We start from the raw sequence: 27,541 nt of genomic DNA on the forward strand, positions 1-27,541 counted from the left end.
CCTTACATGGATGCTTGTGTCACACCTGACAGATTCCCAGTCTTGTCAAAGTTTTAAAGAGGTGGGAGGTCAACATTTTTCTTTAGTAAAAAAATTCCAGTAGGTCTAATACTCTAATACACAGACATTGGACATAGTCACATGACATTCCGCTATTGTGTAGTTGAATTCAAATATTTGCTGTAATTGTACATTCTTTATTACAACTGAAAAGAATGTACTGAAAGAGTCGAGATGGTGGTCATTTATAAGAAACATATCTGAAATCATTAGATCTGAGACTTATGCTGCAAAAGTGGTACAGAAAGCTCAACACACTCACACACACACACATGCTGAAAAGTGCATTTACACACCGTTTAATGCTGCACAGAGGTGGCATGAATGTACTTGCAGGAATTACAATCACTACACTGTAAACTGTAAAATCATAACAACAAGAGAAAAGAGAAAGACACATGATTAATCAAAATGCATCACAATAAACTTTTCCACAAGCTGTGGTAAATACTAATTGGGTCATAGCAGTTACAGTTTTTCACCATTAAGGGAACTTACCATTAAACAATGAACGGGTTTATTTTTATGGTCTTTTACAGTTAAATTAAAATAATAATGATTTAATTGCATATTTTAATTTTTTTAATCTGTCATTACAACAATGTACTCCACAGTAAATTAAATTTACACACATAAAAAAATAAGAATAAATAAATAAAAAGACCAATGCTTTACTATTGTATAGTATGATTAAAAAAATTTTTTTTTTACAAAAGTGCTTGGTTTATGAACACTTGAAAGAGTCACACAGCCAGTATTTGTGTAAATAATAATCATTTTAGTGTATTAGATAAAAAGTTAATTGGGATTAGAGTTTCTGCACTCCCAGGCAGTTGGACCAATAGGCTAAACCTTATGCTTTTAAAGCCTAGCTGGAAGGGTAGCAAAAGATGCATTGAAATAATCAATAATACAGTTGCTTATGTGGCCCTTCTCAGTCAAGCATTCCTCTCCTTTCTCCGCTCAGGTGAACAGCAGCATGTTTGTTTCGCCAGCCCCTCCTCCTCATCCTCCTGCTGCTCCTCCGTCGTGCTGCTTTGGCCCCCATCCCCCTCCCATTGGCTGCCAGCCGTCTAAACAGCTCCAGCTGCAATCACCACCGCCGCTGCTGCTGCAACTAGCTGCCGGCTATTTGATCACCCCCATCCCGCACAGCCTCTGCCTTCGCCGGTCTGCAAGCTCACGGACCTCTGCCAACACATCCATTATGACGGGCGTCGCGGCTGCCTCCTTCTTCTCCAACGTTTGCCGGTTTGGCGGTTGCGGGCTGCATTTTGAGTCCCTGGGCGAGCTCATCGTTCACATCGAAGATAACCACATCGGTGAGTGGTGCTCCGGTTTCGGCCTGCTGTCCCGCTAAGCAGCAGTATTAGTTGCGAGAAGGCGCAACTGTGCGCCGCGCATTTGGCTGGGTTCTATGCAGTAACGCGCTAATTCACTTGCACGAACTGGCTTCAAATTTATTATCATTAGCATTGACTCGGTTTAATAAAGAGTCGATAGATAGTCATAAAGAGTCGATAGATAGTCATAAGCAGGTTTCAGCGACGGGTGCATGGGTTCGTGCACGGTTACCAGACGCTGCTCTGTTTAGATCTAGGCCTGTATGTACTTGTGGCAAGCCATATTAACATGTATTGCTTGAAGTAACTAATACCTAATTTTGTTGTTAGCAGCATTAGTAGTTTTAGGTTAATGAATAAAAGTTATCCAATAGTGACTAACATGAATAATCATAATTTTTTAGTTTCACAATATTACAGTATATATTATAGTTCATGGTATTACAATGTAATGTACTACTAGTACGTATTCCAAAAGAGAATGTTTATTCATTACATAATAGCACATAGTTACTTATTTATGTTCAGGGTTCTAGTATTAATTGAATAGACACTATTACATATTTATTAAACACTGTATTCTTGTAGAATAGTTGTTAGTAGACGTGGAATACATACCAGCAACAAATGTAGGGCTCCAGACTGTGACCATTCTTTCTGCCGGTGCAAATACATTTTTTGAGCGGTCGCACTGGTGCGACCACCGCATGGTCCAACTCAAATGAGAAACATCAAACGGCAAACAAAACAAAAGCGTAACATAACAGTGCTACTCGTTTGAGCTGCGCAGCGTGGACCATTTTTCAGCTTGGATCAATAATTGAGTGCAGCACAAGCAACCTTGTCTGAGCTCAGAACAGGTTTACTCGGGAACCAGTGTTGATCTCACAACACTGTTACTGCACAGCGCTGCGAGATCCAGTGAGAAGCATTTGAATTCTGCACAGCACTGACATAGAAAACCAGAAGTAGTAACGCTAACTATAACCATGGTGTTGTGGCAGAAATAGTCGAATGTTATTAATTCATTTCAGAGTTTGTACAACCTTTTGAGAGAGAAATTCAAGCTCTTTTCAATGATTTTCAAGTATTCCACACAACTATTTCTAGCACTTTAAAACTCTAATAATGATCCAATTTGAATGTTTTTTTTTAATGAAATGACCAAAATACACTTATGTAAAATGTAAAAAAGAGACATCAAATTACCACTATAACCAGTAGATGGCAGCAGAGGAGCACTTATTGGCTTATTAGTCATTCATTTCTGCTTTTTGCTTTATATTTTGAAATTATAAAATAAATAAAATATAAAATCATCAAGAAATCAAATTTTGTCAGAGGTTTGCACTTTTTTGTGTATGAAGTAAGAAAATTCACAAAGTGCCTTGAAAAACAAACTTTTCTTCAATTTGAGACTGAATCACACATAAAGAGCATTCCTTTTATAATCAATGAAGTTGTCAGTCAGTTCAGTATAATACCAGTATAATACTATAGAAGAATAATGGTACATTTAATAAGAGTAGAATATATAAATTTTCTATATAACAATTAGATTTTGCACGTTATTGTTATTAAAGTAAATTTTGTATGCTTCCCAACTCAAGCTTTACTCAAGTGCTTTACTGTTAAATGTGTATAAATGTGAAATAAACAAGAAATTAATGTGTAATATTATTAGTAACTGCACTTATTAATGCAAAACAATAGTAATTTTATGATTAAATTATCTTTATTTTTAATACTCCCACACACCAACCCCCCAGTGTAACCAAATCTGCTCCTGGCACCACTATCTGTAGAACTTAGTGGCGCTGGTGCCACTGCTCTCAAATGTTAGTCTGGAGTAGGGCTGGACGATATGGCCAAAATTGATATCACGATATATTTCTTAATTTCGGTCGATACGATATAATTCCGATATCGATATGAACACTATTTATCTGAAATAGAAATATTTTGACTTTTCTGAAGACAGTCAATTCCCTTCAGAGATACATTCATATAAAACACCCGCGCCGTGTTATGATTTTGAAACGTGCAGTGCTCATGTTAAATGGCACAAACGGCACAAATAAATCAATGTATGGGAAACTGGTAATGTATATCGAAATATCGGAAATGTGTTTAAAAATCATATCACCGTTATTGAAAAAAAGTATATCGCGATACATATTGATATTGAATTATTGTCCAGCCCTAGTCTGGAGCCCTGAAACGAAATGCATATGAATATTGAATATTTGAATACATGGAATTCAAATATTTTGCCATTTGTTACCAGTAACAGTAGATGTTACTATTTGGATGATTAGTAACAACAAGAAGTCATTATTGGAATAATAAAACTGTAAATATATAAAAAAAAATCTTTACAATGGAACGCACTGTATAAAGGTCTTAGATCATGTAATTGTCACAAGTCACAACTTGTTCCTATAACTGTTTTATAGAGGTTTCGTACTGAAAGTTTTTTTTTTCAGAAAGAGGTTTTGTCAGCTGAACAATCTGTAGGCTATATTGTTACAGTACCATTGAACGCACTGTACTTCTGTCCCTCACAGCCTCGTTTTCATTCCTGTCAAAAATTTAATTAGGCTCTACCCTGAGTCCCTGACTAAGGTGTAAATGTAAAATTGGCTTGCCATGTCTACCGTAATTAGCGCTTGCTGTGGAGAGCCATTGTTTATGCCAGTGTTGTGTATTCAAGCCGTCTGTCAAGTCTGCAGGAACGAATCTCTGTTCAGGTGTTTAACAGATTTACATACAAACTTTCTTTTTCAAATTAATCCCAAGTTAGGGAATCACTATATGAAGCAAAATTAACTTTATTTTGAGAGGTCTGTTGTTGTTTTTCAGAACCCGTTTTTCGCAATAATTTATTAATGCATTTTGGTTTAAGAGGCGTGCACTGTAAAACTTCTTAAACTGTAAAAATTTCAGCCCTCTAAAATGGAAAACTTTAATTAAAGTGGTGCAGAGTTAAAGTTTAGTGATTCATTGCACCTTTTCAACCACCTTGAATTTAATTACCGATGAACAAAATCAAGTTAAAACTGAAAACTGAATTTAATTACTGATGAAGAAAATCAAGTTGAAACTCTGAAAACACAAGGAATATAGATGCTATAACACGATGATGAAAACATTACAGTATTGTCTTTGTATGAATGCAAGGCAAACCACCTGGGGTAACATAAAAAAAATTGTTTCAGCATTCAGTGACCTTATGCTGATTGTTTGTGTGTACTTAACATAATATTTGTACGCACTGCTGATCTGTAATGGAAATGCATGAATGTTTATAACTGATATGCAGTGTTTTGCTGTGCTGCTCATATCTATTCTGATGGCAGTGCTTCACTCAGATTCTCTCCATAGTGATTGCAGCTGTCACAATGGAAGGCATCTGTCAGAATGAAACACCTGCACCCCAGTCTGTGTGTCTGTCAGTGTAGCCTTATAAAAGATCAGCTTGCCTGATTTCCCTCAGGAGTCACAGATCTGACTATTAGAGTTAGGGATTTGACCTCAGAGCTCTTGTTTTAATGAGCACAACAATGAAAGACACCTTTAACCCTCCACGCAAATCATTAATACTACTAATCAATAATAATCCTATTGTGTGTAGACCCCATGCAGTGGCTTGGTTTGGCAGTTTGCCATGAAGATGATTGTTAAAATTCATAATGTAAATTGAAGATGCTTGAGTTAGTTTGTTCTGCACAGTTTTCGATAGGAGATTAATGTTAAAACCTGACAGGGACAACCTTTTAGACAGCTGGCATATAGAGCAGGATACAGACTCCGTCTGAATTACATCCCATGATTGTCTCCAACTCTTCCTCTCTTTCATTGTTTTAGGAAATCGTACACACATGTAACAAATGAAGTGTTGGTAATGGCAGGTCATTGTTTAGGCATTAGTTGATTATTTTACTGACAGAAATTGATTAAAAATTGAATGATGGGAATTGGCAAAATGCTTACAAACCAATTTAAAACAAGGTTCTTTGAAAATACAGTGTATGGCCTTGAATGACTTTTGACCTTAAGTGCCATCTCAGAAGCCCTGATGCTGTATTTAGTTTTGTCTTGTGTCAGGCGTAAAAGCCCCATTTAGACCCATTTTGCACAATATCAGAACCATATCAATGTTAGACATTAATTTTCAGTGTGTTTTATTAGTATTTTTAGATGAAATTGTATGCATTATTGTTATTGTGCCTTTTATAAGTTATCAGCCATAACCAAATAAATATTATTGGTTTATTTTACCGGACTGATTTTTTAAATTGGTGCATTCTAATATTAAATGCATTTATTTTTAAAGAGTCTTCGAGCTATATCCCATAGCGACAAAGTAAAAATAATTTATTACATAAATAATTCAGTACTTATTTGAAACCCTCTTTTTTGTTGCAATTATAGTTAGTGTGTATCATGTGTTCACTACTGCACACCGGTATTGGGTTGACTGTGTGCCATAGTCGTCATGGTGAATTAATCTGTAAAGTTAAATATAGAGGTTGTGTCTGCTTGCAGACATTTTCATCTTTGCATTTTGATTATACGCTTCACTATTATGCTAAATGCAGGTAAAGCTGTTTGAGAGGTAGATGGGAGAACATTTTTGTCCTCAAGGTCATTTAAGTGATGTTCGACAGAAAGTCAGGTTTACACAATTGCAGTTACACATTTACTTCCAGAATATAGTGCGTTACTGCAATGTAACAAGCAACGTCAACTCAGGTGTTAAGACATCATGGTGTATGGTCTGTCTGTTTCTTTTTTACACCAAGTGTATTCTTGTAATCTGTTTTTGCAATGTTGTCGCTTGCTTATCTTATTTGACTTCCACATGATGTTGTTTGTGTGTTGCACCCCAATTCTTTTATTTAATTTTTTTTTATAATCAAAGTGAAGCTACTTCATCTGAATGCAAATGGTGTATATGCAATTTCATTCATTCAGTTATCAAATAAACTGCAGACATGTAAAATAATTAGATAAACTGCCTTATCCTGCTTGTTCTTTAGATTGATCAGTTTATATTTGTGGGCTACAGTTGCAAGGCAGTCGGTTTTGTACACGGTTATATACACTATAGTGAATATAAAGTTACATGAATTTATGTAACATTGCCTCCTTGTGGTAAAATTGTGGTGTTTTTACCACATGACACGCTGGACAGACGTTTGCAGACTGTCATAAGATCTGTGCACATTAACATTATGTAATCCAATGGTACCAAGAAAGAGCTGTCATGTTGCCCTGTATAGAAGACTAGATTATATCTTTTTACATATAATTTGTTTGAATAAAATATGAGAATCATTTGACAGATACTAGGTATGGCAAGTATCAGAACTTAGTCAAAACACGGCTGTGCGTCTTTATACTTCTTAGGGTGTGAGAGTGTGGAAAAAGAGGTAGCCTACATGCAAACAAACACGTAAAGGAAAGTTCATTGGATATATCTGTTTATAGTTGCCTATGCCGAAAGGAATTTTGCATGATGTCATACCCTCCCGTGATAGTCGGTCCTCCGGGTATTCCGACCTGTATTTAGGTAAGTTGTTGTTTAGTGTTGTGGCAGTGGAAATTTGTTCAGACATGCCCGTTTCATTTCCTATCTATTGTATTTGCATGTCGTGGGTAACAAATGACATAATTTTAAACAACTGAAAGCCGAGTTACTCTGTTACGGCCAGTGTTTGTTCTCGTCTCTTATCGTCTGCGTATTGAATCACTGCAGTGCAGGCCTTTTCTGTCCCAGCAACTGGCAGCGTAACCATGGCAACAATGAAACTAAATTAAACTTTAGTGAAAGATCTAAAAGGGTTTTAGTAAAACACTGAAGTAACACAATATCAGTCCGAACGGTTTTGATGGTCACCGTTAGCATACACCGCTCTTTCATGTGCACTAAGCCTATTATATCTAAACAATACAACAGCGCTATGTGGAACGGTCTACAGACGTTTTTTGTTGTTGTTGTTCTCTCGCTAACCTAGCATACGATTTTGGGCAATTAAATGTTGCCATTTTATTAATTTAAACTTAAATATAAAACTAAGGCATTCGGAGTACTAGATACTTGAAACTTGGGCGAGTTTCTTTCAGTGACCAGAAGATGTCAGGCTTGTTACACAATATCTGTTTGCTCTAGCAGTCGGTAAGGGAAGTGCTAGATGATTTTAGATTTAAACCAAAAAGTATGGAAAGGCGTTTGTAAATGTTCAAGTTTTATTCTTTTGAGGCCAAAATTGTCTAGTATAGCTAATAATACAGCTCTCATTTATAGCTTTGAGGTTTTGTTGCTATTAGTTGTTAATGAAATATATATTTATAAGGGAATATTCATAATCTTCTATTCTTCACTGTTACTCCCCTTTAGGCTGTTGTTGATTTGCTGAGTGATATTATGGTGAATATTTCATCCATATGTTGTTCTTAATAATTTTCTGAACTTATACAATGCATTTTTTGGGCATCTAGCTGAAATAATAGTTGCAATAATAGTTTATGAAATGTGACAAACTAATATCAAGAAATGATAATAATTATAGAAATTAATTCTGTTCAGCTTTGTTGAGATCATTATGCTTTAATTGTATGTGTGTGTGTGTGTTTGTAAGAGAGAGCGTTGCATTAAATGACTCGTCAGGCCTTTTTATGAGGCAATTAGTGAGATCCAGTGGAAAAACCATTATACCAGCTTTCCTAGTCCCGCCCAAAACCCAATGTGTGTTTGTCTGTATGTGCTGGTGTGCATAATTTGTGCATTTGTGTGTGTGAATGGTTATGTTTTTGTTTACCTTTCATGTGTGTGCTCGTCCTTGAGCTTGCGTGTGTTCGTGTGTACATACGGCAGTGTTTGGAGCGTTGTATCCAGCTGAGCTCTGAGAAGTGTAATTACAGCCTCGTTTAGAGTTCTCTCCATCCCCTCCTTCCAGCCTGTCTTCCCCTCCCCCCCTTCCCTCCATCCGGAGACCTGCTGCTCTCCAACGCATTAAAACACTCCCCTGCTTTTTAATTAGCCGTCTGGAAAACAAACCCCGCATTCCTGCATCGCCGTTCCATGCCAGGCTCCTCTGACTTATGCACAGACTCACACTAACAGGGACACACACATATTGCTGTCTGATGGTTTTTGTGTTTTATTCCACCACAGGGTGGCACATTTGCTCTTCTGGTGGTTTCAGAGCCCTCTAAAAAGTTTCCAACTACTCCAAAATGTTCTTACAGGCATGCAGTTCTGTATAATTTAGATCCACCTGATCCCAAATCAGTGTGTATGAAAGCAGTAAATAGCCCAGTGAGGTTTGATAGGCAGAGGATTTAATGATATGGCTGTGAATAAAAGGCATGTTTATAGGAGAAAGTTCTTTAATGTCCTCATAGAGGGCCCAGTATTATTAGCCCTACATAAAGATTTCATAGGGATTTAATACTGGTCATGGCCCATTAAAATGCAATATTACTGCTACTGCTTGGGACAAGTGGTGCTTTCAACTCAAGTTCCTGTTGCCGTAAGGATGGTTGTTGTTTGTACTGAATTATGACAGCCGTTATTGTAATTTATGATTTTGCTAAATGTGAAAATTAACTCTGGGGTGTTCAGTTTAAGAGGTACTGAATGTTAAGTAAGTGTGTGTGTGTGTGTGTTTCTTCCTGCTTGTGTATGTCCTTGCTACTTTTCCTGTGGAAAGACCTTGTGTGCGTCCATTTTCTAGGTGAAAGGAAATCATAAAATTGGAAAACATTAACTCTGCCCTCCCTTTTCTGTTCTGCACCTGGCACACGTAATTATACTTCACCCCTACACACATAATACTAGAATTAATTTGCTAAGATTTAAGGTATAATTCACCCTAGAGAAATGAAAATTCTGTCGTCATTTTCTCACCCTCATGTTCTTTAAGATCTGTATGACTGACTTTCTTCTGTGGCACACAAAAGAAGATATTAATAGTAAAGAACTGTTATTTTTCACATAATGCAGTGAAAGGGAACCAAGGCTGCAAGTAAGATTTTGATGTATTTTCCCTAAACAAATCTATCACATGACTTTAAAAGGCTTGGAACATTGCAAAAAAGTCATATGGGCTACTTTTGTCATATACATATATATATGTGACCCTGGACCACAAAACCAGTCTTAAATCGCTTGGGTATATTTGTAGCAATAGCCAAAAATACATTTTTGTACAAAATTATAGATTTTTCTTTTATGCCAAAAATCATAGGATATTAAGTAAAGATCATGTTCCATGAAGATATTTAGTAAATTTCCTACCGTAAATATATCAAAACGTAATTTTTGATTAGTAATATGTATTGCTAAGGACTTCATTTGGACAACTTTAAAGGCGATTTTCTCAATATTTAGATTTTTTTGCACCCTCAGATTCCAGATTTTCAAATAGTTGTATCCCGACCAAATATTGTCATATCCTAACAAACCATACATCAATGGAAAGCTTATTTATTCAGCTTTTTAGCTGAAAAATTGACACTTAAGACTGGTTTTATGGTCCAGGGTCACATATATATATATATAATAATGCTTTATATATATTATTCAGATCTTGACAACCCTGGGATCCTCATCCACTTTAACTGTAATGAAAAAGAGACGTATAAACATTTTCTTTTTATGTATGAACATATTCTTTTTATATTTTCTTTTCATTCTCTTTTTATGTTCCACGAAAGAATGAAATTCATACTAGTTTGAAACTACATGGAGGTGAGTAAGATGTTATTGTAGCTCTCTAAACTATGGAAGCCCACGTTTGTCACGGAATACAAAAAATAAAAAGGTAATTGCGACTTTTTTCCCGCAATTCTGAGGTTATCTCACAATTCAGACTTTGTTTCCTGGAATTCTGAATCAGAATGTCAGCATAAAATATAAAGTAATATAAACACAAAATTCAGAATGTTTTTTCTTGCAATTTCCAGTTTACATCTCACAATTCTGACTTTTGAAGAAGTCGGAATTGTGAGATAAAAAGTCGCGATTTCTTTTTTTCCTTTTTTTCCCTTTCTTTATTCCATGTTGGAAACAGGCGTCCATACTAAACTCTTAATTTTCAACAAACCAAATATAAAATTGTGATGTTTTGCGAGGATCTCATTGATTGTAGATAACTCCCTAAAAGTGAATTTGTGACTGTGTGTATCTTAAATAAAAATTATGGCAAAATAAATACATAAATGCTGGTGTGCAGGTAAAAAAAAAAAAACAAGCTTAAACTTGTGTAAAATCTAAGCTTGAAACTACTTTAACACCAGTAATTTAACTTTTGATAGTCTACAGATAACTATTTCCTGTTGTATTTTATTTTAACAATTTAGTTGAATTAGTTTTCATTTGTTTTTCATTTCACAGTTGCTTTAAAACGTCAAGTATTTTTAAGCTTGAAAGTGCACACCAGCAAGTAAAATGCTTTGGAAACGCTAATAAACCACTGATGAAGACCACCACAGTGGACCACCTGAGATACACATATGTGTTTGTGTGAGGGTGTGTGTCCTCTTTATGAGGTGATCCGTGCAGTGCAGTCACCAGAAAGTGCTCTGATGAGATTAAGGCAGCAGACACAGGTAGCACTCTAGACTGGTTTCCTTAAAAGACATCAAGGAAACGTTGCTACTCTGTGCTATTTTTAAAATTCATTTGTGTTTTGGGATTCAAGTCATGCTATTACAGATTGTGTGAAATGTGACAGTGCTAAAGATTTTTATTTGCATGCAAGATCTGGCAAGTTCTACAAAGCATTAAAGGCAGAGTAAGTGATTTTTCAAAAACACTTTAGAAAACTGATTCGGGCCGAATCGCAAAACAAACTTGTAGCCAATCAGCAATAAGGGGCGTGTCTACTCGTGATGTGGAGGAGAGCGCGTTCAGTGCATGGGACGGACTTTAGCTGAGCTGAGCGACAGAGAGCTAGAGATGGCGAATAAAAAACAAAAGAGGAAAACGTCTGCGGAATGATAAGGCAAGAAGTAGGACCCGTGTAAATATCGGATCAGCTTTCCAGCGCTGGAGAGAACTCAAGGAGCGAAGGCCTGCGATCTACAAGTTTGTTTTGCGATTCGGGCCGAATCAGTTTTCTAAAGTGTTTTTGAAAAATCACTTACTCTGCCTTTAAGTGAGCTTGTAGACGTTTCTCCATGTTAAAGGAGAATAATGGTTAAGCGAACATGGTGGAATGCTTTTAATGGCTTGGAGTAATACCTCATTTTAGACATATGGGACCTATTATATACACTGCCTGTTATACACAAATATAACTGCACACACGCATACAATGCAACCCATTTGAATGCAGAAAATCCTGGTTTTCTTTTTCTACTTTCTCCACATAGTCATTGATAACTCTGTAAAATAATAATCTCTCTCTCTCTCACACACACACACACATACACACACACACACACCCACTCAGCAGTGTGCCTTTTGTCTCTTTGTGAGGTCTTCTGTGCACCATATATGTTTTAATGAGCTCTAAGCAGCAATTAACATCCTACAATTCACACACACACACACACACACACACACAGTCTCTCTCTCGCTCTCGAACACGTACAGTGTGGTAAACAATGTCTTTAACTAACATATTTTAAGTATGTACATATGTGTACAAATAAGACACATACTGATCAATGTGATCATAAGGGACTCTTTGCCGCATGAGGGCAGTCTCAGGCCAAGATTCAGACTATAACCGGGGACACACACACACACACACACACACAGTTGGCAGAGGAAAGTTTGAAGCATTGCCTGGTGGCCTCAGGCAATGGAAGCTGCCTGCTGTCACAAGTAGAATGGAAAAAGTGTGGTGGTGTGGTGGTTGGGTTGGTCCTGCAGGGCATAAGGGTACTTGTCTGACAAACTTACAGTAAGCACAAAATAATGTTTCGAGCTGCTGCTTTGTCTGTGACCACCCATGTAATACAGTATACACAGCCTTTGCTTTGACCTATGTGTGTACATCTTTACTGTCTGCTTTTTCCTGTGTGTTTTGCAGTCTAATGTGTTTGTGTTTTCTCTATTCCTCTCTCAGACACAGATCCCAGAGTTTTGGAGAGGCAGGAGCTGCAGCAGCCCACATATGTTGCTCTGAGCTACATTAATAGGTATGTCTATACTAAGTCTATATTAATTTGCTTAATAAAAAATATGAATAAATACAGTACCATTCAAAAGTTTTGGGTCAGTCATTTTATTCAGCAAGGATGAATAGAATTGTGACAGTGAAGACATTTATAATGTTACAAAAATAAATGCTGTTCTTTTGAACTTTCTATTCATCAAATAATCCTGAAAAAATGTAGAGTTATATTACAAAATATTAAGCAGCACAACTGTTTTCAATATTATTAATGATAAGAAATGTTCCTTAAGCATCATTCAGGATCATGTGACACTAAAGACTGGAGTAATGGCTGCTTCACACCATCACAGGAATACATTCCGTTTTAAAATCTATAAAAATTGATTTTTAAAATTGTAATAATATGTTAAAATAATACTGTGTTACTGTATTTCATTTATTTATTAGAAATGCAGCCTTGGTGAGCATAAGAGACTTTCAAAAACCATAAAAATATCTTACCAACCCTAAACTTTTGAATTGTAGTATATACTGTATTTCTATACATTATATATACACATACAAACACTTTTATATATACAATGTATTATAACCTTAAGCACATACATGCATACATATATGCAAGAAATTTTAAACTAAAATGCAATGGGAAATTTCTGTAACAATATATATAACATCAAGAAACCTGTGCCACGGAAATTACACACTTGGGAGGTCAGTACAGAAGGATGACAATTGTATTTGACACATATTTTAGTTACCCAATTCCAATTGTTGCCTTTTCCGTTTTGTGTAATCACTGTCATTCCAAGAACAATAGTCCTCAGGTGCATCATTACCTGCACATCAATCTATTAACATGACCTTTTGTTTGGCGTTTGTTTTTTTTCTTTAGGTTCATGACTGAAGCAGCACGCAGAGAGCAAGAAACTCAGAAGAAGAAGGTCCAACCCAAAATTGCAATATCAGTCACTGGAGGTGTATCGCGTAACAGTACGGCCACGCCTCCTCGGCATAGCAACGGCAGCCTAACTCCACCCGTCACCCCTCCCATCACGCCCTCATCCTCTTTCCGCAGCAGCACACCCACAGGTGAATGGAGTTTGTGTGTGATATTACACAAGTTAGATTTATATATGAATAACAATCATTTGAAATATTTCTAACTCATTAGGAGTGTTTGTAATACTCATGGAAAATTTAACGGCTGCTGATTTCTCATGTCTTAATTTGTTATAATTAAGTCTGAAATGTTCTGATTTATTAACCTCTAAATTATGGTTTGTTGCATTTGCTGTCAGAGAGTTAGTTCCTCCCTAAACCTAAAGCTGCACTAATTGAATGTGTGTGTGTACTGAAAAGTTTCCATTGGTTTAAATCCAAGCTTGGGTGACGTCCACACTTCCTGCCGCTCCATTTCCTGTTTGTTTTATACTGTTCTTGTCTTTTAATGAGCATTTAAATAAGCCTGTCATTATATCAGTGTATACTCTGTGTTGAGAATTATGCCAAGAGTTAGAAACATAAATAGCAAACTGCCTTGAATTCAACTGAATCTGTGCTGCATAAACAACTGTTGGTTTAGAAATATTAAAGGATTAGTTCACTTCCAATAACTAAATTATCAGGACATTTTTATTCTGGAAGTGAACTAATCCTTTAAACCTGTGACCAAAAAAAAAACACTAATGAAGAAACCCAGGATAATTGGAGCAAAGGGCACATTTGGGCGCTTTCTCAGTTCTCATTAGTTCTTTCATCAGCCAATATATGAAGCAAATAAATGACTAATTAAAGAGTTTAACTTTTTCACACTCAGGCAGTGAGTGTGATGAGGAGGAGGTGGAGTATGAAGACTCTGACAGTGACGAGTCCTGGACTACAGAAAGTGCCATCAGCTCAGAGTCCATCCTTAGCTCCATGTGCATGAATGGAGGCGATGAGAAACCCTTCGCATGCCCTGTTCCAGGATGCAAGAAAAGATACAAGGTACTGCACTCATAACTCAAATAATTTATTTATTTATATATTTGAAATATAAGTATTATTGTGGTATCAGATATTTAAAAAATCATATTTATAATTTGGTTTACAATACATATATAATACATATATAATTTGGCTTTATAATACAAATTAAGATAACATATTACTGTAGTATGATTTACAAATAAAACAAAACAAACTGTGGTTGGTCACATTATATGTAATTTAGGTGGTCTCTTCCTGTCAAAGTATGGAAAACCTGCAGTGGATTACATTAAATGTGTTTTTATTCATGAAAATTTCTTTAGACTTTCCCTCATCCCTGCTTTTCCTTCTAACTTCTGTTTCAGAATGTGAATGGTATTAAGTACCATGCTAAAAATGGGCACAGGACGCAGATCCGTGTGAGAAAGCCCTTCAAGTGTCGCTGTGGGAAAAGCTATAAAACCTCTCAAGGCCTTAGACATCACACCATCAACTTCCACCCACCGCTGTGATACACACACCATCCTTTCATTTACATTTCTGGATCATATGTAAACTGGGATTCAAATGCTGGTTTCATTTTTTTACTACTTTTTTTCTCTTTATTTGTGTGATTTTATATATACTGTACATGTAGATATACTTGTACATTTGCACATTCCATGTATATAATTTCTTTACTGCTTTTTAAGATATACTTTATTTTTCATTTTTCTTTTCTTTTTTATTTAAGTGACAGTCACTGATAAATGAAAATTACTGTGCTGAAGATTAGGACACGGCATAAACATTTGTTTCTGATTTTAAAGTCTGTTCAGAGAAAATGGTTTAAAATCAGAAAAGAAGAGTTAAGAAATTCTAGGCAATTTCTTTTTGTTCATCAAACCTACTTAAAGTGAAAACTACAGTAGGTACGTTGAAACATGTACATATGAAATTATATAAAGACATTTATATATATATATATATTAGTAGCTAAGTTGTATTATTCAAACATTTTATTTTCCATGATATATTTTGCAGAACATTTATATTATGTTTTATACAAGAACTTTATCGCACCTTTATGGACTCTTTTTTTTCTGAATTACATTTCATATTTTTATTTGCTTTGTAGAGAAGCAGTCTTTTACTGTCTGAATTGGAAGGACATTGATCTCAGGTCACAATACAGCTGCCAACTTTCAGACAAACAAATCAGGAAACAGGAAAAACTCACTTCCACTCACTTCATTCCAGAACATTCCACACTGAATATCAAAACGGCTGACATTACCGAGTGTAAAGTTACCCTTCCAGATTTATTTTGCATGCGGCTGGCATGCAGGCAGCGTCACCGGTGTGAAATTGAATTCTCTGCATGTGGCCTTCTCCAGATGACTGCAAGCGGTTACATGACGTAGACGTGGTTTCTGTCTAGTTGCATTTGAGTTCTGAGCAATATTTTACATAATGATCCCAGAATGAAAACACACTATTGTTGAAGCCAACAATAATCACATTTGAAATGCGTCAGCTTAAAGAAAGACGAAGAAGAGCAGATTTATTCTGCCCTATTACCCTGCTGTTATGCCAGCAGTGCAGAAGTGCCAAGTTATTCTTCCCCAACTGAAAAAGAAACATGGATGATCTGCCAAACACACAACGGGTCACATCTGGCTATCCGTTTGGTGCCTGTTAGTGGAGGAGCCTTAAAGAGGACCTAAACTTCTCTTTGTGTACTCAGCCTTGCAGTATTTTTTGTCCGTTTTAGCTCGTACGATCTTTATTACGGTCGTTGCTGTTGTTTATTTTTTTATTTTTGACACATTTGGGACTGTTCTTGTGGTTGTGTTTGTGTATACGTATTTGTTAGCCCTCTGCTTGCCTTGCATTGTAGGCTACGGCTTTCTAGCATGACACGACCGCTTAGCTGCTCTGCTGTCTCTTGGCTTGTAGTCTTACTATTACAATCTTTGTTGTCAAAAGTATTATACCATTACTTTATATTGTTACTGCTAGTATTACAGTTCGATAGTGCCAGATGCATAGCTACGCCTGAATATATTTTCTCAACTTTGATTCTTGAACGATTTTGCATTGGTCCTGTTGTTGGCCAAAAATAAAAGCATACCACAGTTTACAAAAGTAAATTGCCTTTAGCAACTGCTAAGAGCTTAAACTTTTGGTGCAAAGAAGCTTTCCTATCCACTAGTGTGTTTTTCTTGGTTAGGGTTGGTCAAATTAAACAACACGGACCAAAATCGGCACTGCCATATCTCCAGATATGAAGCTTGGAAAAACAAGGTGCTGTTCAATGATGGTATCAGATCTCCATGGTTCTTTGAAATGTATACCATTGTATTTTTATGGTATTTTATGGTACATGTCCAAAACCATGGTAATACATGATACTTTTTTTTGTTAGTGGTGCTAAGATGGGACAGAGAAATTAAATATGGACAAAATGTTCCATATATTTCCATATTTGGACCAGGATCTGTATTTAAACACTAATATCTTGGACTGTTGCCATGATTTTTTTGGAAAAAAAAGGCTTAAAGTTGACAATGGATAGTTACTATAATTTAGATGCCAAAAACTGGAGCTAGGGAATGAAGGAAGTATTGGATGCCTATGGTTGAGTGACTCATTGTAGATGACTCACTGTCCTGTTATTTTCCAATTCATCCGGTGTCATGTTTGTATGTATGTGTGTATTTTTGGACGATGTACCAGTAACCACATTTGTACCTCTCTTTGGCCTCAGCTTTGACATGCAAACTAGAACCTGTTAAACATGATTTTATTGGATAGGATCCGAGTGACTCCTTACACCTAGTAATGTGACTGAGATGCATTTATTTTGGAGGGAGTTTGATATACTATATTAGTGAATGTATCGTATTGCAAGTCTTTTGTAAAGTGCTTTTGAAATTATATTTTCGTACTGTATGTTTTTGTGGAAAATGTTTTGTGGAACAGAGGCAATTTGTATGTGAGACGACATATAATGTGTGTGTGTTTGTGTGAGCGAACGAGAGACTCTTTTGAGACGTCTTTATCCTCAAGCTGCAATGTAAACTTTAGGACAATGGTACAAAAATAAAGAAAAGCAAACAAGTGTGCTGCCTGTTTCTGTGTTTTATTGTTCATAGAGTGTTGATGTAATGATTGTTCTGTTGTGTAATGATTTGCTGATACAAGGACAAATGTTCAGTTTAATGAACTTGAGCTGTAGCATTCTTTATTAATAAACACACACTTGATACACACAACCACAGAGCAACCCCAAGTTAAACTTCCTGGCACACTTACACAGTGGGAAGCATCAGCTGTGTTGGATAAATGGATTTCAAGCAGGAATGTGTGATGGATATAATGCTGAAACTAAATGTTTTAAGTTGTTCGATGCAAGATGTTTGAACCAATGATGCACTGAAAAGTTGCACAGCCATTGATTTAGCACACTGGCTCTGGATTGAGTTACTTGGTCATTTTAGCTGAGCTTCAAGAAATAGTTCACTTAAAAACAAATGTTTTGTCATCATCACACAGAATAACATTTTTTTTAATAATTGGATTATTTAAAGGAGCTACTAGTAGAATAAATGGAGACTGGAGCTTTCAAGCTTCATAAATGAATTGGTTGAGCCACTAAACAATTCATTCACAAATTAAACTGATTCAGTATGGAATCTTGTTTCCGCCACGGGATAAAAAAAAAAATCAATTGTAACTTATTTTCTCACAATTATTTTTCTTCTCAGAATCGTGAGTTCAAAACTGTGGCAGAAGCAGGCTTCCATAATTCAGTTCATTGGCTCAACTTAAAAAGATTTTATGATATTTTTTTATGGAGCTTTTACATCTTTTCTGAAACTTAAAAAGCTCCAGTCCACATTTATTGTAATTGCATTTGAAGCACAACCAGCAATTAGTTTCACAGAAGAATGTTATATGGTTTTAGAACAAAATGAGGGTGATAAAACGGTGACAGAACTTCCATTTTTAGGTGAACTATCCCTTTAAATTAGTCTTTTAGTGACTGTTTTTTACACATAAAGCATTCAATGTCTCTGAGGTAACGATTTTAGAGTAATTTTAGTGATTTGGCTTTATTAATTTTGGCCATCTCCTTTTGGCTAAATAAACATACATCATTGCATCATTGGTCCTTTAAAATGAAGTCTACATTTTCATAAACAACAACCTAGAGCTACCTGCTCTCATTTTAAAGCGCAATCAGTTTTACAGTAGTGCACAACATTTTAAACTAAAAAGTGCTTTTTATTAGATTTTTTTTACATATCTATTACACCCGAAGACCATTATTATAGTATTATGTCCCTTAGAAGCTTAAATATTTGAATTAATGCTTGTCTATGTGCAAATAAAATATTCCGATAGTCCTCCTGGCATGAGTTGTGCAGCGGTTACGACAAAGTGACAACATCAGCGCGTTTTGAAAAAAAAAAAACCACTGAAGCCCCTGAATCACCTGAGGCGTTTTATATTGAACCAGAATCAAATAAATATTTTCCTCTCTAATCAAAGTTGTCAAAGTTCAGAACATTTTCATCAAAGTGTGTGTGCACATGCTTTTCGTAGAGATGCTGCTGGCAGTCCAGAGGAAACTGCTCGCTGCAGACAGGACATACCCTCCAGTGAGACTCCACGTGGCGTTCAAAACTGCTTTGCTCAAAGTGCGGCGGGAAGATCACCTCACACAGGGGACACCGCTTATGAACATCAGGTCTGAGCGGGGAAGAAAGAGAGACGGTTTTATTCTACAACTATGGTGGCAAGTGGGATGTGTTTGGAATGAATGATTGCTTATTGCTTACTGCGTACTACAACATAATATGCAGGACTGCTTACTGCCTACTACAAGTTTACAGTGGAAACTATGAGAGAGTAAACATTTTAAACAGCAGTATGCTATGTGTTAATCTCACTATTGTTTAGTCAGCAAGTGGTTGTCAGTTATCTCAGAAAAAAAAAGTCCTAACTTTTAGCAGTCAGATCCAACAAGACAATAAAATAAAGCAAAATAAAATATTACTTTCTGTCAGTCATCACTTTGGAAATGGAAAATCAATTACAGGACTGTTTCGAATGAAAAACTAGCTTACTGATTATCAGGGTTATTGTTATAACTAAAACTAAAAACACTATAAAAACATTTCCAATACTTGAAATAAAACAAACATTAACTGAAATAAAATATCCAGAGGAAACTGCTCGCTGCAGACAGGACATACCCTCCAGTGAGACTCCACGTGGCGTTCAAAACTGCTTTGCTCAAAGTGCGGCGGGAAGATCACCTCACACAGGGGACACCGCTTATGAACATCAGGTCTGAGCGGGGAAGAAAGAGAGACGGTTTTATTCTACAACTATGGTGGCAAGTGGGATGTGTTTGGAATGAATGATTGCTTATTGCTTACTGCGTACTACAACATAATATGCAGGACTGCTTACTGCCTACTACAAGTTTACAGTGGAAACTATGAGAGAGTAAACATTTTAAACAGCAGTATGCTATGTGTTAATCTCACTATTGTTTAGTCAGCAAGTGGTTGTCAGTTATCTCAGAAAAAAAAAGTCCTAACTTTTAGCAGTCAGATCCAACAAGACAATAAAATAAAGCAAAATAAAATATTACTTTCTGTCAGTCATCACTTTGGAAATGGAAAATCAATTACAGGACTGTTTCGAATGAAAAACTAGCTTACTGGTTATCAGGGTTATTGTTATAACTAAAACTAAAAACACTATAAAAACATTTCCAATACTTGAAATAAAACAAACATTAACTGAAATAAAATACAATAAAAATTAATAAATAAAATTTATTTCAGCTAGTTTCCAAGGTACCTTTTTTCATTTTCATTTAATTTAATTTGAAGTACTAAAGCTTAACTTAAATTACAAAATCTTTAGCGAACATTAAAATGAAAACAGAAAATATAAAGAGACAATTTCAAAAATATTAACAAAAAATGTAATAGTATATAAATGATACTAAAATAACTGCTGCTGCACACCATGCAGTATATACTGTACTGTAGTGTTTACAGTCTAATATTTAGAATAGTTTATAGCACACACTTTGTAATCATGAATCAACTGTAAACCTTTAGTATGCTTCATTGTCACATAACCTCACCAAACTGCAAATTACATCCAGTTATTACCTTGGAAATAAGTATTTACGGTAATATTTTATTTCATTTTTGGGTAAAGAAATGTTTTGGTATGTCTTCCAAAACGTTTGACATTCAGATCCAATAATGAGTCAAAAAACCCTAGAAAGATGTATAAAATCAAATAAAATGTAAAAGACATTTTACATTATTGCATCATTGGCCTTTTAAAATAAAGTCCTTATTTTATGAACACATTTTATAAAACAAAACAAAATAAAATAAAATGTGATATTACTTTTAGTCATTTGTCACTTTGGAAATTGAAAGTCAGGTCCAGAGCATTGCATTGTGGGATACAGTGTTTCACATAGTATGCAGCATACCACAGGTTTTGGTAAATATAGTACTTCTAAGCATTCAATGCATACTAACAGTGTACAGAATATGCAATGCAAACACAGTATGAGTAGTATAGTAGCATGTATTTCCTAACATTTACCTGGTGTCAAAGCAGAAGCTGGTATGGCTCTCGTTAGATTCCAGGCTCTGATGATCGCAGACTGCAGGGGCCTCACCATCACCTCCCTAAGAAAGACATAAAAACCAAAATGAAACACACACATCATTTCTTCTTGACTGAGACATAATACAATGTTCTTCAGCGGACACATTTAGCTGCCACCTCTCTATTGAGACATAACAGCTAAGATCTCACACAGACACACACACACACCCACACTTTCGACGAAAAGCCACGCCTGTCTGCACACAGCCGGCTTCCTGCAAAGGTTAATGGGCTTTAAACGCAGCAAACGAGAAAGGAGAAGAAAGGGGTCAGCGCCGATCTGCACCCTCAAATATCACAGGCCGGCACCCCCAGCCAATTAGCATAGCCCTCGTCAACATCTCTCTCTAACGAGCCTCTAGCCTCGTCACTCTAATCCGCTAACGAGCTCAAAAGAGAACAGCCTTAATTGCGGTTTCATGCAAATGAACCACCTCAGTATTCACCTATGAACTGAGGTCTGATGGTGCGGGGAATGCAGAGGGCAGTGAGGAAAAGAAGATGAAAAAAAGAGTGAATGAAAGAGTTTGAATCAAAGGGCGACAAGGTGGAAGTCAAGAGGAAAGGCTGAAAACGGAAAGAAAGGCTGAGAGAGAGGAAGAAGAAGTGAAGGTTGCTGAAGAGTGGCAAAAAGGCAATGCCACATACAGTATCAGTTTAAAGACTGACACAATAACACCCCGTTTGTTAGCTCTGACGTTTGCAAAAAGCTTCATCAAGACGTAAAATAAAGCTGACGAGTCTTATGAACTAGTTTTATGGGTTCCATTTTATATTAGGTGACTTTAACTATAATGTACTTACATCAAAAATAATTGTTTGCTGCGATGTACTAATTGTGTTCATGTTGTATTTTTAGATATAAGTACAATGTAAAAACATTGTATGTACACAATAAGTGCATTGTAAATATTAATTTTTAAGTACATAGTAGTTAAAGACACTTATTATAAAGTGGGAATTATTATATATTTTTTTAGGATTATTTTATGGTCCTTTTGCATCCTTTTTGAAAGAAAACAACAATTCTGTCTTCCTCATGTCATTACAAACCTGTATGACTTTCTTTTGAATAATGTGCTGGTCGCTCTTTTCCTTGCAATTATAATGAATGGTAACTCAAGTTTTCAAGCTTTAAAAAAAAAAAATGCAAATGTCCCATAAACGTATCACAAAAGTAATCCATATGACTCATGCACTTTAAGCCTGAAGCCTTTCCAATGTATGAGAAAACAAAACAATTGTGGGTAAGTAATTAATGACAGAATTTTTATTTTCAGTGAAGTAATCCTTTAAGCATTTATTGTTCAATCATCTTATATCACACTCCTTTTCACATTTGAAAAAAATGTGATACAACTGTAAAATCTTGCGAAACACAAAGATGATTAGACATCTCATTAAAGAGAAAGGAGTAATGTTTGTTTTTTATTCAGTATAAATCGTTTTTGTGAATCATTGTAATAATATTTGAATCATTTTCAAGATAATGCTAAATTATATCTAGTCTAACAGGGTTTTTCCAAACTGGGGTTTGCAAAACCCAGGGGGTTCATGAGTTGATGAAAAGCTAATAATTATTTAAATCATAAAAAATGTAATATTAAAATAAATAATTCTAAAATCAAAAATTAATAATTAAAAACAAAATTACAATAAAATTTGTATTAAATTAAAATAAATAATTTAAAAAGTCAAAATACTTACTAAAAAGATGAAATATTTTGTTTACCTACATGTCATGTGACCATTAACCAACCTCAGAGAACCATAAACATGCAAATGTGTTGTTAAATTATTGAAATGCAGTATAATATCAAGTAAAAACACATTTCTGCTTTGGTGTTGATGAAGATGAACATATCAGTTTTATCAATGGTGCTGTGACAAAAAAAGTTTGGAAATCACTATTCTAAAGCTGTAACATTGAAAGAACATCTGCTAAATGTCACTGTAACATCAGACAGGATGTGTTTTAACAATGTACTGCAGATAAGCAACAGCTTTAAAAATGACACTGTCCAGATTAAAATGCACTCTTCCAATACTACCCATCAAGCACTACTTATAGCAGTCTGAAGTTACATTAAAACAGACCATGTCTATTGTACATCATGTAGCTGCCAAAGGAAAACATACACCGTAGAAGTTGTTGTGGTGCTTTCAAAATGTTTCCACTGCTCTATCTATGTGTACAGTATGTGTCCTTACATTAGGCCTCTCTTCAGCGGGATTCTCCAGGCCATCAGGGGGGCTGAGACTGCGTGATGGCTGACTGCAGACCACAGGACCACCCCACGGCGGTGGAGCCAAAGGAGGGGGCCGGCAGGTCTGTTCTGGGGATAATGCCCCATCTGCTCCATCTAAGCAACAACAATTCAGGAGGTTCTGAATAGGGCTGTCACATTTCAGTAGTTAGATACCAATGTCACTGAAATGGTCTCGATAATCTACCAATTTCAACACAAAAGCAAAACAAATATACTACACTTATGAAATGCAATTAACTGTATATATGTAAATATTAAGCAGCAAAACTGTTTTCAGCATTGTTAATAAAGAAATGTTTCTTAAGCATCAAATCAGCATATTATAATGATTTCTGATCTTTAAAAAAACAAAAAAATCTTACTGGCCCCTAAATTTTAAATGGTTTTGTATGAAAAATGATTAATATTTATACATTATTCATAATTAAGTAAACACTTTCAAGTTTTTTTAAAGTAAATATTACTTACTTTAGTATAAAATAAATTCAACCATAAACTGGTCATTATAGACAATCTACATTTTTCAAATAATCTAGTAGTTTATTTACTTTACTTACTCTTAAAAATGGATTTGAAACAAATAAAAGTAGACAAACGCATGCACCCACCCCGGGTCTCTTGCTCTGAATAGGGGTTTCCGTACTGCAGTTCAGCTGGTTGTTGGGGCACCAGTGGAGGTGGAGGTTGGTCTTGTGTATACGGCAGTGGGTATCGCAGAATCATTGGCTCTCTTACGTCTGACCTCCGACTCCCTGCTGCCTCCACTCTGTTCATACACTGCCGCAACTCCTGCAAGAAAAACAAGCAGTCAACAAAATTATTAATAAGAGTCAATAATCAATTTTACAAACGAGACCCAGTCTAATTAGACACTACAAGAACCTGAATAAAACTTTGGCCAATGATCTTCAACCAAAGAAACTGAAATCTTGAGTACTATTGTAATACAGATGAAATATTACCAGTCTTTAAATAGCACTGACACAGTGTATAACTCTCCTTGCTTTTTACTCTTTTTCTTGTTTTTTCTTTCCCTCTCCTTTGACCTCATATCCGTGAGCCATGATTAGAGGGATTATTCACACATTTAACATTTAACACAAGTGCTGATGGGTAATCAGGGAGCCGAATGTGGCATTTAGCCGTGACCCTTGGGGCTCAAACATTCACACTCTGCCTGATTTCAGCGTCTTACCTGCTAAGAATCAAATTAAGGTATTTAATATTTAAAGGTTCTCATTAACATTTAGAAGATCAAGCTAATAATACCAGCTTTAGAAGATACTGCAGCTTTTTGGATCTTTGAATAGCAAACAAAGAACAAAATACTAGTGTATATAGCAACAAACAAAAATGATAAGAACAGGTTTATAGTGTAAATGCTCTTACCTTTTCCAGTCTCTCTTTTTCCCTGGTCACCACCACAAGACTCTCCCTCAGCGCTGACACCTCTCTGTCCTTCTCTGCCACCTGAGTCTATCAAGGAATTCATAAAACATATTTTGAGTGGCATCTAGACATGTATTTTATAACTTGCTCTAAGAACATCACTTGAAAGTGAAGTGTGTGATTGTAAACCACTAAAGGCACGAGCTGCAAGTTGCAAGTCCTATAATATTTAAAAACAGATAAGGAGTGGCTTTACATGTTAAATCTGGACTTGAAATGTTGGTGTTTCTCAAGATTTTCTGACCAACAAATCTGAATAAATTTTCTATTACTTTTGAAATGACTGGTTCAAGCTACACAATTTCATAGAGGTCACTCAAAAGTTCACGGTTCAAAAGTTTGATTTCGAGTTTTGAAAGAAGCCTTGTATGCTCACCAAGGCAGCATTTATTTGATCAAAAATACAGAAAACAGACATATTGACAACTATTATTGCAATTTTAAAATAATATTTTTTAATAATATTTTAGTTAAATCTGGACTTGAAATGTTGGTGTTTCTCAGGATTTTCTGACCAACAAATCTGAATAAATTTTCTATTACTTTTGAAATGACTGGTTCAAGCTAGACACAATTTCATAGAGGTCACTCAAAAGTTCACGGTTCAAAAGTTTGATTTCGAGTTTTGAAAGAAGCCTTGTATGCTCACCAAGGCAGCATTTATTTGATCAAAAATACAGAAAACAGACATATTGACAACTATTATTGCAATTTTAAAATAATATTTTTTAATAATATTTTAATATATTTTAAAGTATAATTTATTCCTCTAAAGGCAAGCTGAATTTTCAGCAGTCATTAGTCCAGTCTTCAGCGTCACACGATCCTTCAGAAATCAATCTAATATGCTGATCTGGTGCTCAAGAAACCTTTATTATTATTATCAATGTTAAAAAAAAGTTGTGCTGCTTAATAATTTTGTGGAAACTGGGAGCATTTTATTCAGGATCCTTTTATAAATAGAAAGTTCAAAAGAACCGCATTTATTTGACAGTTAAATCTTATAAATATATTTACTCTCACTTTTTATCAATTTAATGTGTCCTTGTTGAATAAAAACATTAATTTTCTTAAAAAAATAAGATAAAATGGACAATCTCTTAATCTCTTATGTTTCACAGGAAAAAACAAATATGCATGTTTGCGCTGCATTAAGGTGAATAGTTAAAATCTTCATTTTTTGACAAACGATCAATTTAAATGTATATGCTGTCCTATATAACACTGTAGGTTTAAGTTTGCTAACTGAGATGTCAGGTTAGAGTTGAGAGTAGTGTGTATAACTGAGACAAATTGATATCGACTGTAATCTCACTCATAGTCTTTGAGAAAGAAAGCGAACATCAGTGTACTGTCTGCTGATCTCCTTCTCTTTCTCTCTTTCTGAGTTATCGTTGTGTAAATGTCTGTTCGGGTTTGAAGTTCAGTTGAAATGGGTTTACTACAATCTTACCCTGCTCTCCAGCAAACAGTCATAAAGCATCTGGTGAGAGCGTGTGCATGCGTTTAAACGCGCTGTAAATAAAAGACTTTCCTTTTGATGGTGTCTCCAGCTTTGTCCAAATACTCAGACAAGAAGAGCCCTTTACGACCTCCTTTCCACTTGGCCAGCTCTGTCCTTAATGACTGCTGTGTTCACACACGCTCACAAGACTGACGGAAATGCGATACCTCAGTGAACCGGACCTGAAAATCAACCCGTGGAAGTTCAACTGTGTTTGCACGCTTGTGTGCGCTGACATCTTATGCAAATGATTGTGCGAGTATCCATGGCTGGCTCTTCCCTGTGAGGTTGAAGGAACCTGAATAATGTATGTGCCTTTGTGTGTGTGTGTGTGTGTGTGTTTACGTACTTTAAACCGCTGCTCCTCACTGGCTAGCAGGAGTTTCAGGTTTTCATTGATGGTGCACTGCTCTCTCCATTTCTCCTCCATGCAGGCAAGCTCAGCTTCGACTGACACGCTGCACTCGTCTTCCTCCTCCTCCTCCTCTTCATCTTCGTCATCCTCCTCCTCTTCCTCTTTTTTCTCTTCCATCCCATCCTGTCCAGGTCTACCTTCAACTCCCAGTCTCCCGGTATCTCTTTGTGTCGCAGGTTTGATCTCAGCAAGAAATTGATCTTTCAAATGTGAGAAGTTAACGCATAATGCATGAGAAGTTGGTCACAGTATTATACAGCATATAAAAACATTAGTCGTGAAACTGCTGTGTGACGTGACGCAATCACAGCCGTAAAATATTTGATGATTTGAAGCATTTGATAAATGTACAGCTATGGGAGTTTTGAATGATACCAATAACAAATAAAAGTTATTATATATATTATATATACCAGGGCTGTCCAAACTCGGTCCTGGAGGGCCGGTGTCCTGCAGAGTTTAGCTCCAACCCTAATTAAACACACCTGAACCAGCTAATCAAGCTCTTATGCCGATTTTCAAACTCGTCGGATCGTCGTTGTTTTCACACTGTGTGACTATCTGGTGTAGCATTCAGTTGCTGCTGTGTTCACATTGCACGATGGATCGGCGACAGGGGGTTTCACATTGCATGACTTCACAATAGGAAGAATCGCCAACAGCTCTGTCTGGTCCGCAAACTACGTTTCATTACACCA

At 35.9% G+C, this 27,541-nt stretch overlaps 2 protein-coding genes and 1 long non-coding RNA gene across 3 annotated transcripts in view; 2 read left to right on the forward strand and 1 right to left on the reverse strand.

Annotated features, from left to right (window-relative positions):
• Positions 1 to 913: 913 nt before the first annotated feature.
• On the forward strand, positions 914 to 15,395 carry LOC107710351 (juxtaposed with another zinc finger protein 1-like). The gene is made up of 5 exons (XM_016515102.1): positions 914 to 1,382; positions 12,488 to 12,560; positions 13,434 to 13,630; positions 14,358 to 14,527; positions 14,875 to 15,395. The coding sequence occupies exons 1-5, from the start codon at positions 983 to 985 to the stop codon at positions 15,019 to 15,021; spliced, it is 987 nt and encodes a 328-aa protein (XP_016370588.1). The 5' UTR covers positions 914 to 982; the 3' UTR covers positions 15,022 to 15,395.
• Positions 15,391 to 18,954, forward strand: LOC107710352 (uncharacterized). The gene is made up of 2 exons (XR_001636591.1): positions 15,391 to 15,420; positions 15,627 to 18,954. It is a non-coding gene; the product is annotated as an uncharacterized LOC107710352 (long non-coding RNA).
• Positions 17,189 to 27,541, reverse strand: part of tax1bp1a (Tax1 (human T-cell leukemia virus type I) binding protein 1a) — a 21,513-nt gene continuing 11,160 nt past the window's right edge. Inside the window, exons 12-17 of the mRNA XM_016515101.1 lie at positions 26,778 to 27,043; positions 24,865 to 24,951; positions 24,084 to 24,264; positions 23,417 to 23,568; positions 21,140 to 21,225; positions 17,189 to 19,246 (exon numbers count right to left, since the gene is read on the reverse strand). Coding sequence (XP_016370587.1) covers positions 19,036 to 19,246; positions 21,140 to 21,225; positions 23,417 to 23,568; positions 24,084 to 24,264; positions 24,865 to 24,951; positions 26,778 to 27,043 — 983 coding nt within the window. The 3' untranslated portion in view covers positions 17,189 to 19,035. The remainder of the gene's footprint in view (positions 19,247 to 21,139; positions 21,226 to 23,416; positions 23,569 to 24,083; positions 24,265 to 24,864; positions 24,952 to 26,777; positions 27,044 to 27,541) is intronic.

The sequence above is a fragment of the Sinocyclocheilus rhinocerous genome, unplaced genomic scaffold (genome assembly GCF_001515625.1).
Source record: "Sinocyclocheilus rhinocerous isolate Xijiao unplaced genomic scaffold, SAMN03320098_v1.1 scaffold897, whole genome shotgun sequence".
NCBI classification, from domain to species: Eukaryota; Metazoa; Chordata; class Actinopteri; order Cypriniformes; family Cyprinidae; genus Sinocyclocheilus; species Sinocyclocheilus rhinocerous.

Excerpts from the sequence above, each read along its gene's own strand:
- LOC107710351 (XM_016515102.1), top strand. The coding sequence starts at position 983 with ATGTGGCCCTTCTCAGTCAAGCATTCCTCTCCTTTCTCCGCTCAGGTG. Across the intron at positions 13,631-14,357 it reads CCGCAGCAGCACACCCACAG|GCAGTGAGTGTGATGAGGAG; the intron begins GTGAATGGAGTT and ends TTTCACACTCAG. Across the intron at positions 14,528-14,874 it reads GATGCAAGAAAAGATACAAG|AATGTGAATGGTATTAAGTA; the intron begins GTACTGCACTCA and ends CTTCTGTTTCAG.